The sequence below is a fragment of the Leopardus geoffroyi genome, chromosome E1 (genome assembly GCF_018350155.1).
Source record: "Leopardus geoffroyi isolate Oge1 chromosome E1, O.geoffroyi_Oge1_pat1.0, whole genome shotgun sequence".
Classification (NCBI taxonomy): Eukaryota; Metazoa; Chordata; class Mammalia; order Carnivora; family Felidae; genus Leopardus; species Leopardus geoffroyi.
In genome coordinates, this window is record NC_059330.1 from 19,185,291 (window position 1) to 19,200,288 (window position 14,998).

Consider the following 14,998-nt stretch of genomic DNA (forward strand, 5'->3'; position numbering starts at 1 on the left):
CTGCTTCCCTGAATGAATTTAATTGTTTACGTGAACTTCCAAGTTTATCTTTTAAAAATGTGGCATTGGGGTTTTTGGTTAGTGCTGGCTTTTAATTTAATGCCAGAGATTTTCTTCTCATCTAGTAATATCATTGAATTGTATTTCCCCATAGAGTGTGCAGAAAAACTGTTTGACTTGGTGGATGGTTTTGCCGAAAGCACCAAGCGTAAAGCAGCGGTTTGGCCACTGCAAATCATTCTCCTTATCTTGTGTCCAGAAATCATTCAAGATATCTCCAAGGATGTGGTTGATGAAAACAACATGAATAAGGTGAGCAGGGCAAAATCATTTCTATTATGTCCAGATGTCAACTAGCTTATTTTAACTAAGGTGTATGTATCGCTTTGGGCTTAGCATTCTGGAAGCACCGCATTTCAGGGGACCATTTCTAATTATGATCATTTTAGGTCTCTTTGTTCGCTGGCCTTGACAGAGACATACTCATACCTAAATTTATTTGGAGGGAAAATAAATGATCCCACTCAATTAAAAATTTAAAGCAGTTCTTTAGTGGGGTGCCTGGGTGGCTAAGTTGGTTAAACTTCTGACTGTGGCTCAGGTCATGATCTCACAGTCTGTGAGTTTGAGCCTAGCATCAGGCTCTGTGCTGACAGCTCCCTGTCTCTCTGCCTCTCACCCGCTCCCTTTCTCTCTCTCTCTCTGACCCTTACCCGCTCACACTTTGTCTCTCTCTCTCTCTTTCTCAAAAGTAAATAAACGTGAAAAAAATAAAAAAATAAAACAGTTATTTAGTTCCATTTTTTTACCAGAGAAGACTGATACTTCTGTCAGTGTTAAACATAGTTTTTCTAATAATCATTGCACAGGTTGCCCTGTTAGAGTTCATCGGTTTTGTGTTGTGTTATTTGCATGTACTTAGGTGTGTACCTACTTGGTGCTAGTGAAATTGTCTAATAATTCATTTTAGATATTTTCAAACAGTTTTCATAGCATTTTACGAGGAAGGTAGGATGCCACATATGCCATCTATAGTGAAATTGGTACTATAAGAACTGCTAATTTTAAGGGGCTCTTATAATTTTTAAAAAATAGAGCAGGGTGTTAATCTTATTTTATTTGTTTTGGTAATACATTTTTTGTTTTTGCCACTTTGGGAGAAATACTCTTAGCTGAGTAAACATAAACTGGGCTCCCACATGACTTGCCTGTGGATGTAGATGTTCAGAATCAGCTGAATGATTCAATACTTTGTAGAAATACCAGGTAGGGAACTTATGCATTAGGTGGCTAAATAAGCGAACTTTGGTAATCCTTTAGTCTTTGATGCTATGGTACTCCACTTAGGTCTGTGTCCTCAGTTTTCCATTGGGAGGACACCATTTTTCATGCTAGGTTGTTTTGGAGCATGTCCGAAGAGTAGTTTTGGGGGATTTCTGTTTATTGGGAAAATAGAGGTAAAAAGCTACTATAAATTCCGTACTACTTTTAAGTGAATTTATATTTGAATAATCACAGCTACATCTTTGCAGATGTTTGCTTTATTTGTGTATCTTACATGACTTTCTCATTTTCTATTGAATTGTTTGTTCTTTATTGATTTGTAAGGTGTTTTTTTATTTTGAGAGAGAGAGAGAGGGCTCAAATGAGCGAGGGTCAGTGAGAGAGAGAGAGAGAGAAAGCGGGGCTCACCAGAAAGCAGGGCTTGTGTTCACCTGAAGCAGGGCTCGATCTCACCTTATTTTGAGAGAGAGAGAGAGGGCTCAAATGAGCGAGGGTCAGTGAGAGAGAGAGAGAGAGAAAGCGGGGCTCACCAGAAAGCAGGGCTTGTGTTCACCTGAAGCAGGGCTCGAGTCTCACCTGACTCGAACTCACAAACCATGAGATCATGACCTGAGCCAAAGTCAGATACTTAATGACTGAGCCACCCAGGCACCCTGTAAGTTGTGTGTTGTCTGTACACTTTTACTTAATTTCTCTTTTTAAACTTCGTTTATGGTTTTTTGTTTGTTTCATTTGGTTTTTGCTGTTTAGGTATTTAAAATTTGTCTGTAGTCATCTCTGTCTTTTTGTCTCTTAGCTTTTTTGGTCAGACTGCTCCTACCCAAGATTTTACTTATTCGTTATATTGAGATAAAATTTACATACCATAAATATACTCTTTTAAAGCCTACAATTCAGTAGTTTTTAGCATATACAAAAAGTTGTGCAACCATCACCACTAACACCAGAACATTTCTATCATCCCAGAAAGAAGCCTTATACCTGTTAGCAATCACTTCTTATTCCTCTCTCACCCTAGCTTCTGGCGACCACAAGTCTGTTGTCACTATGGGATTTGCCTATTTTGGACATTTCATACAAATGGAATCATGTAATATGTGGCTTTTGTATCTGGAGCATTTGAGATTTTTGAAATTGGCTTTTATATATTTCTTAGTACGTTTCTAGGTTAAAAAGTTTAGATTTTTAAAATCTTTCTGGATTAAAAAAAATGTATTATTTATTTATTTTTTTAATGTATTCTCACTCTTTCCTGGGCATATTAGTTATGAGCTAACCAGTGTCAATGGTTGGTTGATACGTATCCTTCCATTCATATCTACTTGCTCATAAAAACATTCAAATGAAAATACACATACATGCATAGACTGGTGATTATATTTTAAAATGAAATCACACACACACACACACACACACACATATATATATATATATATATTTTTTTTTTTTTTTCCCCTTTAAGTACTTTCTACAGCCAGTGTGGGGCTTGAACTCATGACCCTGAGACCAAGAGTCACATGCTCCACTGACTGAGCCAGTCAGGAGCCCCAAAATGAAATCATTTTATACACATTCTGCAGCTTGCTTTATTTACCTTAGAGTGTATCTTGGCTCTTCCTCAAAATAGTTGATAGAGATCTAACACATTCCTTTAAGTGTTGGATAATATTCTGTTACACTGATGAGCCTCATTTACTCAACCATTTGACGGTGAATGGATGGATTCTTAGATTTTTTTCAGGTTTTTGACTTTACATTTAATCCTTAAGTAAGTATCTTTGTTCATATAATTTTGTTAACTGATGCTTTTAGTTCTATAGACTAGAATTCCAAAACTGGGATTTTGTGTCAAGGACATTTGAATTAAAAAAATTTTTTTTTTAATTTTTTTTTTTTCAACGTTTTTTATTTATTTTTGGGACAGAGAGAGACAGAGCATGAACGGGGGAGGGGCAGAGAGAGAGGGAGACACAGAATCGGAAACAGGCTCCAGGCTCTGAGCCATCAGCCCAGAGCCTGACGCGGGGCTCGAACTCACGGACCGCGAGATCGTGACCTGGCTGAAGTCGGACGCTTAACTGACTGCGCCACCCAGGCGCCCCTGAATTTAAAATTTTTAATAGTTATTTTTAGATTTACATTTCCCAATATTTATACCATGTCACATTTTCACCAATATGAATTAGAATGCCTGTTTTTCTGCATCCTCACCAGGACTACACGTTTTTCAGTCTTTAATGAGGTAAAAAAGAGCATCTCATTTTATTCATTGCATTAGTGAGGTTCAGGATCGTTTCTGTTTCTAGGTCATTTGCATGTTTTCTTTTGCATGTCTGTTGATTCCCCCTCCCCCCCCCTTTTTTTTTACTAGTCTCTTATTAATTTATGAGACTGTCTGTTAGTCTCTTACTGAATGATACCACATTTGATTTAGAAGAATGTTTTATTGTTCTAAATTGTTAGTTTTTTTGGAGATTTTAAAAAATTTAATTGTGGTTAGAGAATGGTGGTAGATATTTGCTTTAAAAGTGTCCTGTGGTCATCAGAGTAGAATGTATATCATTTTCTAGGGTACAGAATTTAATGTAAATGTTTAAAACTGCACTTACAACTGATCTGTAGTTCTCGAGAACTGCTGTAGGGGCTTGAAAGTCCCCTGTGAATATGCTGGGGGAAATGCTTAGTTTAGCTGTCTGAGCTCCCCTAGCCCTCAAGTAGCAGTATGCTCTGTTAGCGTGGCAGAACTCCTCCTAATCGTTGGTAATGACGCCTAGGTCTTTATTATAAAGCAAGCAAAGAATAAACAACAAATAGAACCCTTAGCAGACTGGATTGGGCTTTTATTTACACATTGTTGACTGCAAACTATATGCAGAGTGGTTCTGTTTTTCAGTTTATAATTTTTGTTATTACTATTTTATTGTTTTTTTTACTGTATTAGAGAAGGTAGTATAATGGCTCGCCACAATAGAACTTTATTATACTTATGAAGCGCTAATGAGCTGCTGATCTGAATAGCTCTGTGGGAAGGGCCTCCTTTTTGTGGTTTCTTAGGACCTTGCACAACAAAGACTGCCATCTTTAAAACATAGCTTCTATGGAAGTTGCTTCTATTCTGCTAGCCAGAAGGGAAAACATGGGAAATCATCCTGAGGATTTTGATGGGCCAGGCCTGGAAACATCACACTTTCATTCACATTCCATTGGGTAGAACTCAGTCACATGGCCATATTTAGCTGCAAGAGAGCCTGAGAAATACATTTATATCCCCAGGAACCAAGGAATGAAGGAATTAGGGAAGACAGAGGGAGTCAAGGATGGCTTAGACTGCTGTCTCCCTAGAATTCCCAGTTATTTCTTTATGGGTGAAGAGCTGCATTTAAAGAGTACCTGTCCACTAGGAGAATGATGTGGCTATATGTGCTGCGAGAAGGAGTGTGGAACCTTAGTTGAGCTTGAAATAAGAATAGAACTTAGAAAAGAGAGAGATACAGAGTTGTTCAGGCCAGGGTGATCAAGAAAATGGATTGTGTACAAATGTTAAAGGTATGTTCAGAAAAGTTGCTTAGCCTTGAAGATGGAAAATGCATGCAGGCAGTGATAAGAAATGAGGATGAAAGGCAGATGTGAATAATCTGGAAGATACTGTGAGCCAGTTTGGGTTTAAACTTTATTCTTTAGGCAATGAGGAAAAGTCCCAAGTTTAGGGTTAAAGGTGAGATATGCAAAGTAGTGTTTTTGGCTGATAAAAGGAAAGTCCAAAGTGGGAGCTAGGTCAAAATAAATAGGAGTTTAGCTTTTAAAAATTTTATTTATATTCTGGTAAAATAACCCAAAATGTATCCTTTTAACTGTCTTTAAGTGTGCAATTCAGTGGCATCAAGTACACTCACAGTGTTTTGCAACCATCACCATTATCTATTCGTGAACTTTTTATAGTCCTCTTAGATTCTGTATGTTAAACAATAACTCCTCATCCCCTCTTCCTCATTAGTCCCTGGTAACCTCTATTCTACTTTTGGTCTCTTGGAATTGCCTATTTTAGGTACCTCATATAAGTGGAATCATACAATATTTGTCCTTTTACGTCTGACCTATGTCATTTAACATAATGTTTTGTAGCATTATCAGAATTTCATTAGTTATTATGGCTGAGTAAATATTCGGCTGTGTGCGTGTGTGTGTGTGTGTGTGTGTGTGTGTGTGTGTGTATGTATACCACATTTTGCTTATATCCTAGAAATTTCTTGTGTGCAGTGGTATTTCATTGTGATTTTGATTTGCATTTTCTTAAGTTTTTAAAAAAAGTTTAAGTAATCTCTACACTCAATGTGGGGCTTGAACTCCTGACCCCAAGATTAATAGTTGGATGCTCTTCTGACTGAAGCAGCCAGGCCCCCTGATTTTCATCTTTCTAATGGACTAACCATGTTGAGCATCTTTTCATAAGCTTATTGGCCATTTGTATTTCTTTGGAGAAGGTGTCTATTAAAGTTCTTTGCCCATTTTTATCTTTTTTATTTATTTATTTATTTATTTATTTATTTTTAATTTTTTTTTTTTAACGTTTATTCATTCCTGAGACAGAGAGAAACAGAGCATGAATGGGGGAAGGTCAGAGAGAGAGGGAGACATAGAATCTGAAACAGGCTTCAGGCTCTGAGCTGTCAGCACAGAGCCCGACGCGGGGCTCGAACTCACATACCACGAGATCATGACCTGAGCTGAAGTTGGACGCCCAACCGACTGAGCCACCCAGGCGCTCCTCTTTGCCCATTTTTAAATTGAACTGTTTATTTTTTGTTGTTGAGCTGTTGGAGTTGTTTACATGTTGTAATCCCATATCAGATGTATGATTTGCACATGTTTTCTCCCATTCAGGTCATGATCTATGGTTTATGAGTTTGAGCCCTGCACTGACAGCACAGAGCTTACTTGGGATTCGGTCTTTCCCTCTCTCTGGCCCTTCCCTGCTTGCACTCTCTCTCTCTCTTTCTCAAAATAAATAAATAAACTTAAAAGCAAACAAACAGTAGCGTTCTCACTTTTAATTCTGAGTTTTGGTAATTTAGGTCTTCAGTCTTTTTTCTTAATCAGTCTAGATAAAGGTCCCTCAAATTTCTTGAACCATTCAAAGAACCAACATTAAAAAAAAAAAAGATTATTTCTTTAGAGAGGGGGAGAGAGACAGAGTGAGCAGGGGAGGGGCAGAGAGAGAGGAGAGAGAGAATTCCATGCGGGGCTTGAACTCACAAACCATGAGATCATGACCTGAGCTGAAATCAGGAGTCTGATGTTTAACTGACTGAGCCACCCAGATGCCCTGAGAGCTTTCTTCTTTTTCATGTGAGCATTTCCAACTATAAATTTTCCTCTTAGCACTGCTTCCACTGCATCCCATTTTTGGTGTGTTGTGTTTTCACTTTGATCTGTTTCAAGATGTTTTCTAATTTGTGTTTTTTTTCTTTGACCATTGGTGTTTAATTTTCAAATATCTGTGAACTTTCCAGTTTTCTTTCTGCTGTTGATTTCTAGTTTCATTGTGATCAGAAAAAAATATTTCATATGATTTCAATCTCTTTAAATTTGTTAAAACCTTTCTTGTAGCCTAACATATGGTCTATCGAGGATATTGTTCATGTGAACTGGAGAAGAATATATATTCTGCTGTTTGATCAGTTTAGCTTTTGACATGTTATATTTGAGAATTCATGTAAGTGGAGATGTGAGGTTTTCATTTAGGAGAAAAGCAGAGGGAGAAATGTGTTGATGAGCTGCAAAGAGGGCTTGAGATCACAAGAATGGACAACTTTTTGTGAGGAACAGAATGTAGAGCAATATTGGTATATCCTTAGAAGGTTGAAGGTTGAATATTGTCTGGAGTTTCAGAAAAGGATCGACAGTTTGACATGGACTATGACTAAGGTAGTATAATATTTAGAAATATTTTGAAAGAGAATATGATCAGCTGAATTCAGGGTTGAGAAGTCAACTACCATGTTTGGGAAGGACTGTTTCTTAAGTCCTTTAATAATTCAACCAAGAGGGGCACCTGAGTGGCTCAGTCACTTGAGCGTCTGACTTCGGCTCAGGTCATGATCTCACGGTTCGTGGGTTCGAGCCCCACGTCAGGCTCTGTGCTGACCGCTTGCTCAGAGCCTGGAGCCTGCTTCAGAGTCTGTCTCCTTCTCTCTCTCCCCTCTCCTCCGCTCACGCTTTGTCTCACTCTTTCTCAAAAATAAATAAATGTAAAAGAAAAAATTTTTTTAAATAATACAACCAAGAAAGTGAAGAACAGATTCTGATTCTGGGGATTTGAGAGACATGTCAGCAATGACAACTACCTAAATTTTGAAATAAAAAATTGGAAATATCAAGTATGTGGTTTTAGAATATGATTTTTAGAGGCTGATAGTTGGCTATTTTATGAGACAAATCTGAAATGTTAGAAACTTGGCATATTGTCTCGTTTCTGTATTTGAATTCTGTAGAAGTTGTTTCTGGACAGCCTACGGAAAGCACTTGCCGGCCATGGAGGAAGCAGACAGCTGACGGAGAGTGCTGCAATAGCCTGTGTCAAACTGTGCAAAGCAAGTACTTATATCAACTGGGAAGACAACTCTGTCATTTTCCTCCTAGTCCAGTCCATGGTGGTTGATCTTAAGGTAATTTGCTTTTTACTTCTCTACTACAAACTTTAAGAATACCTAAGGAAAAATAAACTTCCAGTATTAGTATTATTATGCTAGATAGTTGTCAGAGATCATCGCTAACACCGAAGTTCTGAATCTTCTTTGATGATACCTTCGTAGGACCTGCTTTTGTTGTTTTTGGGTTACTCAGACTAAATAAAGTGGCTTAGAATTTGATGAAAACACAGAATTAGCCAGTTTTCTTAAGTTATCATAAACATTCAGACTTGGTTTTACAATAACGTAGAAATGAGGGCCTGAAAGGAACCAAACATGGTACCGCAAGAATTTTATCAGACCAATGAACCACAACGTTAGTGTTTTCTACTTCTTCTGGCAACTGAATGTTATTGCCCTCTACGTGGATGCTGTGTTGATATTATTAAATACTAGTAAAAAAAAAAAAAAATACTGCATGACTGTTTAAAGCCTTTTGTTTTCTCTCGGGATTTTTATAGAACCTGCTTTTTAATCCAAGTAAGCCATTCTCAAGAGGCAGTCAGCCCGCAGATGTGGATCTGATGATTGACTGCCTTGTCTCTTGCTTTCGTATAAGCCCTCACAACAACCAACACTTTAAGGTGAGAACATTGGTTTTTATCCAGTTATGCTTACTGATGCTATTGATCCTTTCTTTATAAATATGAAAAGACTATGAAGATGAATTGGTATTTCTGAATGTTATACATTAATATTAATTTTAAGACCTTAAGAATTTATTCTGCTTTTTGGGGCGCCTGGGTGGCGCAGTCGGTTAGGCGTCCGACTTCAGCCAGGTCACGATCTCGCGGTCCGTGAGTTCGAGCCCCGCATCAGGCTCTGGGCTGATGGCTCAGAGCCTGGAGCCTGTTTCCGATTCTGTGTCTCCCTCTCTCTCTGCCCCTCCCCCGTTCATGGTCTGTCTCTCTCTGTCCCAAAAATGAATAAACGTTGAAAAAAAAAAAAAATTAAAAAAAAAAAAAAAGAATTTATTCTGCTTTTTAAAAACTTTTTTTCTGTTTCTTTTATTCTCATTTGTGCTACAGGATATTTTTCTCTTAGAAATAATATATGATTTTTTCTCTTTTCCCCTGTAGATCTGCCTGGCTCAGAATTCCCCTTCTACATTTCACTATGTGCTGGTAAATTCACTCCATCGAATCATCACCAATGTAAGTCCAAAAGGTATTGCTAAATTACTTAAAATTTTTTTCTTCCTTTATTTCTTTACAAGAAAGACATTCTTGGTTTACAAAAGGTTTTGAACTTAGATATATGGTATAGGAAGATTTCTCACAGGTGATTATATCTAGTAATTGATATACAGTTGTATTTTTCATATTTAGTTTCATATTCAATTTGGCCTTCCTTTATTGAGGAAGGTGGAGTTAATAGGATCCTTTGGAAAGATTAAACCTGAAATATTTTATTTGCATCAAAAGCCCTTAAGAACAGTGACACTGAGAATATAATTGAACATTTTCATCCCCAAACTCTTTTTTTTTTTTTTAAGTTTATTTATTTCCTTAGATGTGTTGGGGGGTGGGGCAGAGAGAGAGCTGGGAGAGAATCCCAAGCAGGCTCCGCCCTGCCAGTGCAGAACCCAATGCTGGGCCCCAACCCACGAACCATGAGATCATGACCTGAGCCAAAACCAAGAGCTTGATGCTCAACCGACTGAGCCCCCCAGGTGCCCCACATCCCCAAACTTTTTACATATTATTTTAATATTTCTAGCCTTTCCCCAGCATTTGATATGTTCTGACTTGTCACCTTACCATTTAAGTTAAAGGCAGTAACTAACAATATGTTGTAGGCCAGTATGGTACATTTAGAATGGTGAGATCATATTTGATTGTACTTTTTAGTCTTCCTTAAATGCGTGAAATACTAACACACTTAAATAGAGATATTGACATGATACAAAAGCATATCAGACAAAATAAGCAAGTTCATTAAGAGATACTTGTGAAACTTTGGACTCTGATGTGGGTACATTTAAGTAGAAGGATGATGAAACCTTAATCAGATTTGGACCATGAAGTTAAAAAATGCTGTTTTTCTGATTACGAAAATAATATTTTGAAGGTTCTCAAGTGTTATTTACCATAGCTCTACTTTTAATCCATTTATGGATATACATAGTTATGTGTAAATTGGCCACATTTTTTCTCCCTCAAAAAGAACGTTAATCATTGATAACTTAGGTATATTTTCCCTCTTTATAGGCAAATTCCACTTTAAGAGTGTATCGCTGATGAATTAAGAGTACCTCCCCACATTTATTTGCCTTGGATGCGTTGAGCTAAATGAAATTCTGCCCACTTTCTTTTCTTTCATCCATCCCTGCAGGGCAAGAATAACTGTCAATAGAGCTGACTAGTGACACATTTCATTTTCTCCATGGGCGCTAGCATTCTGGGCAGGGCAATTCCTTGCTGTGCAGGACTATCTTGTGCATGGCCAGACACCTAGTATCCCTCATCCTCATTTCACTAAATACTGTTGGGCCTCTTCCCTCCTCCCACCCCCAGACATTGTGGGCGACTGAAACGCCTTGAGGGAATGATATGTTCCTCACTTGAATATCACTGGATTAAATGATAGGCGTAAATAACGTAAAATGCTATTTATCCCCGAAGGGAAACTTTAATGAATCTGATTGCAGATAAGGTGTGTTTGTATTAAAAACTTACAAAATTTTTACTTTACTTTTGCCAGGGTAATGAGCAAGACATTGTATCCTTAATGTTTACTTTCAGGGTCATTTAAGAAAAAAAGAGATGACTTCCCCCCCCCCCTCAGGTTTATGTGTAATTCAGAATTAAAATATTATTATTTTTCTCCTTTGACTTATAATACTAAACACACTCCATTTGTTAGAGTGGATGGTTTTACATAAATGCTTACAACTTGATTTAATAAACCCAAGTGTATACTTTTTTGATTCTTTGTGGCTAGTTACTTTAATTGTGAAATATTTTTGTCTACAATCGAATACATAGAGCACTTTCAAGCATGGACTTGGCACTGCTGTAAGTGGCTGGGCTGCTCCTTTGTGGGTTTAAAGCATGCCTGGAGTGGTACTTCGTGCATGCCTCCATGTACACGGTGAAGTGGTCGTGCGTCCTTCTGTGCTCCGCTGGGTACTGCATGTGTGAGGGCGCGGTGTGTCTGTATCGGAGGTCACGTCTGTACGAAATGAAAAACCTGTATCGACTAACTCGACCTTTAACGAGTAACCTGCCAAAAGCATAAATTTGAGTCTATAAAGTATCTTTTAAAGGTATACTTTAGACAGTGCGTACTTTATCTTATTATAGGATGTTTGACAAATTGTTTTCTTGTTAGGGTTGGTGTTTTTGTTTTTGTTTTTTCTCCTTCCTGTGGTTTGAGGCTAATAGATACTGAATCTGAAGTACTTTCTGACTGAAAAGGATTATTTATAAAGTAAATATGCAAATTTATGGAATTGACTATTACAGAGTCTCACTGAAGACAGTTATGGAAATAACTTTGTCTTGAAATCACATGAAGTTTTTCTGAGATATTTGGACTCCTAATCTTAAATTTATTCATAGTATAAAATTTCCTTTTCAATGATTCTTGGTTCAATACACCTCATAAATTCCTGCCTTCCATGGTTCTTTAGCCAAATTCACAGATTTTGTTTCTTATTATCACATTCTCGAGTAAGATAAAAGTTTTACTGATACGTTTTTGAGGGTTACGTAGAAGTGGTAATGGTTTGCAGTTTTTTGGTTTTTTTTTTCCTTCTGTGAAACATACTCATACTCCGTTCACAAGTACAGTGTTTAAGTCTAAGATATTCTACTGTTTCTTCTTAAGAAATCTGCAAGCCTGTTCACTATTTGAATTTTATCATACTGTAAACATTTGTCAGCTTCAAATATGGTACTTCTAGTACGGTCACTTTTTTATTATGGCATGCTGTAAGAGATGAATTACAGTTATAAGATCTGTGTTATGTACTTAATCCTTAACTGGCTTCCTTTGGGTTAAGTTAGGTATGTTGTTATAATTGGGAAACTAAAGAAGTAGTAATACACATATCTGACCCAGAAATCTTAGCCATCAGCGGAACATGCTGTGGCTAGTATGGTACTTAGTATTCACTCTGTTTTGTCCCTTACGGCAGTTTGTTGTAGTTTCCTTATGAGTAGCTCCCGTACCGAGAATGACAGGACCTCTTCCTACCAAGAGGCTGGATAAGTTCTCTCCAACACATTTGAAAATTTATTTAAGCAATCTCTTGAAGAATTGTCATAATTTGCTCATACTATGTACTTGTAAAGGTATTGCCATTTGTTTGGCAATAAACGTAGTGTTTTCAAGAAAAAAAAGACTGTCTACTTTTGTTGACTAGTTTCAGAACGGACACATTTAGTAACTGTGTAAAACACTATAATTTTAACCAACCACATGATGTCTAGTTTTTAGTGCGTATTTAATTTGAAAGTGTATCTTTAACTTTTATATTAAAATGAATAAATTTTTATATTATGAAAATCACTAAATCATAAGTTAAAATCACATTATTTTATAAGATGCACCTGGTACCATGGTACAATTTCAACAGCTATTAAAGTAATGTAGTAGTTTGGATCAGGTGTTATATGGGATGCATTTCTCTTTATTTAGTTTCTGACAGGATATTATGGGGTCAGGAGAGTTAGTAGGACCTTTATCTCATTGCATTTTGTGATTATTCAGCCTTTGTCTCTTTAAACCGATTAATACAAGCTGTGTAAATTAGTAAATAAATGGAGATCAAGCTGTATTGATTGCTTGGGCAAGTCAAATGACTGAATTGACCAGAGTTTAAAGAATCCATTATATAACCAAACTAAAATTTGATCATTTGTTAGGTAGGAATGAGCTTATGTAGAGTGAGGGTTGAGGGAATAGCAGTATCAACCGTACTTTCCAAAGAGAGTAGTATTTCTTCCCTCACAGCTTTGGGGTCCCTTCCTAAATAGAGCTCAGTATTCAAGTTGTGTGTCGTAAGTTGATTGTATAATTTGCTACCCAGTAAATAGAGTTTCGTAACCCATAGTTTTAGATTAAAGCGATATAACTTGATGCTGCTGCCTAAAATACTCTGACGATTATGGGTGAAGAAATTAAAAGTTGAGAATTTAACGAGCTTAGTTTTGAGTGAGAAGGAACCTGGGATTAGGATATGAAGCTCTTAAATCCTCCGCCTGTGTTAATTCAATCATTCTCTCACGTGTCTCCTCTGCAGTGGGAGTGTCATAAACTGGATGCCTGTGTAATAACCTACGTGTTAAGTGGTCCCGTATGGCTTGCATAATCTCCATATATAGTGAACATTCATTTTTGTCTTGACCAATAGACTTTATCGTTTTATTCATTTTAGTAATACAGTAATTTTTTTATTAAGTTTGTTTATTTGAGAGAGAGGGCATGCACAGGAGGGGCAGAGAGGGCAGGGGAGGAGAGATAATCCCAAGCAGGCTTCACGCTGTTAGTACAAGGAGCTGGATGTGGGGCTCATACTCACGAACCTGTGAGATCATGACCTGAGCTGCAATCAAGAGTCGGATGCTTAACTGACTGAGCCACCCAGGCATCCTCATAATATAGTAATTAATTTTAAAGTTACATTAGAAACTATTCAAATAAAATAGTCACTAGAAACTAGAATCAGAGCTAAATGGGCGAAACTGACAGAGATATTTACATAAAATAATTACATCTAAACAATATTTAGCTATGAACAGTTTGTCCTTGTGGTAATCATTAGTCTTTTCATGTATTATACCATCATTGCATATCAATTTAAGGTTATAGGTTTACTAATAGCTTTATCTCATTTACTAATTTTATGTTGTACCGATCACTGTTGTTTGTAGGCATATAAGTGATGATTTGCCACATAGTCCTTCAACATTGTGTTGAACCACTAATCTGTCTTAAAACTTTGATAATAGCATTCTTATGTGGGAGAATATATACTATAAATGCATATGTTTCTGAAATGTGTAAAAGTTAAACTTAAAAAAAAAAAAAGAAAAAGATTGGCTACAGAATTAGCTTTCTAAAGACTCTTTGTTTTTCAGATTCATTGGCTTATCAGTGAGAAAAGATAGTCTCATATGCCCATGCACATGAAGTGGCAGTTTGTCTCATGTTCATTATTATATTTTAAAATACATGTATGGTTCGGTGTTTGAATTAAAGATCTTATTTGAAGACTTTGGAAATCATGGTGTGTGTTTGCATGGTCCTAGAAAATTTTTCACGGAAGGCTAAAATCTAAGACTACAGTGTTAACCAGAGCATGTAACTCACGCAAATTTATACTTTTCTTCTCTTATGGTCTCTGTTTTTCTCTAGTCTGCGTTGGATTGGTGGCCTAAGATTGATGCTGTATATTGTCACTCAGTCGAGCTTCGAAACATGTTTGGTGAAACACTTCATAAAGCAGTGCAGGGTTGTGGAGCACACCCAGCAATACGAATGGCACCGGTAAGAGGAATCGTGAATTTTGAATTCCCCCTTCTTCCTATTGCGTTTTCAGTGTCTCTATCCTATTCCTGTTTTTTTGATTATTTTAGAAAATCAAATGAGTCCTTCCTTTTCTGTAAGTATCGTGGTATGTTGCATCCTGCAATATTGTTGCAATGCTAGCTAATGGTGTTTGTTTTTCACGATTTCAGTGAGTTGAACTTGTTTTTCTTAGAGAAATTTTCCCACAAAATGCTGTTAAAAATCTTAATTTCTTTTTCTTTCGTTCTCCTTTTTTTTTTTTCCCTTACTTTCTTTTTGCTGTAACTTTTCCTTACGAATCAAAATATTTTGGTTTGCTCTTCATCTTTGGGGATGAGTAGGGAAGCTGACTCCTGGGTTAGAGTGAATGTTTCTACACCGTTTTTGCCCACTGGATGCTGGACACTGCACATAGGAAATTAGAAATAAAATGAAACATTTTTATCTAAAATAAAATATTTCATATTTCAGCAAATGTGCTATCATTCAGCAAATGATAGGCACTTTGA

At 36.9% G+C, this 14,998-nt stretch overlaps 1 protein-coding gene across 16 annotated transcripts in view; it reads left to right on the plus strand.

The window, feature by feature from the left end:
* The window catches only part of NF1 (neurofibromin 1), a 249,817-nt gene that overhangs the window by 73,570 nt on the left and 161,249 nt on the right, over positions 1-14,998 (plus strand). For 8 of the 16 annotated variants that reach the window (XM_045488000.1, XM_045488004.1, XM_045488006.1 and 5 more), the window contains exons 8-13: positions 155-312; positions 7,776-7,949; positions 8,435-8,557; positions 9,053-9,127; positions 10,961-10,990; positions 14,337-14,468. In XM_045488000.1, coding sequence (XP_045343956.1) covers positions 155-312; positions 7,776-7,949; positions 8,435-8,557; positions 9,053-9,127; positions 10,961-10,990; positions 14,337-14,468 — 692 coding nt within the window. Of the gene's footprint in view, positions 1-154; positions 313-7,775; positions 7,950-8,434; positions 8,558-9,052; positions 9,141-10,960; positions 10,991-14,336; positions 14,469-14,998 lie in introns of those variants that run through there. The other 8 variants (XM_045488002.1, XM_045488009.1, XM_045488003.1 and 5 more) reach the window with 2 other exon arrangements.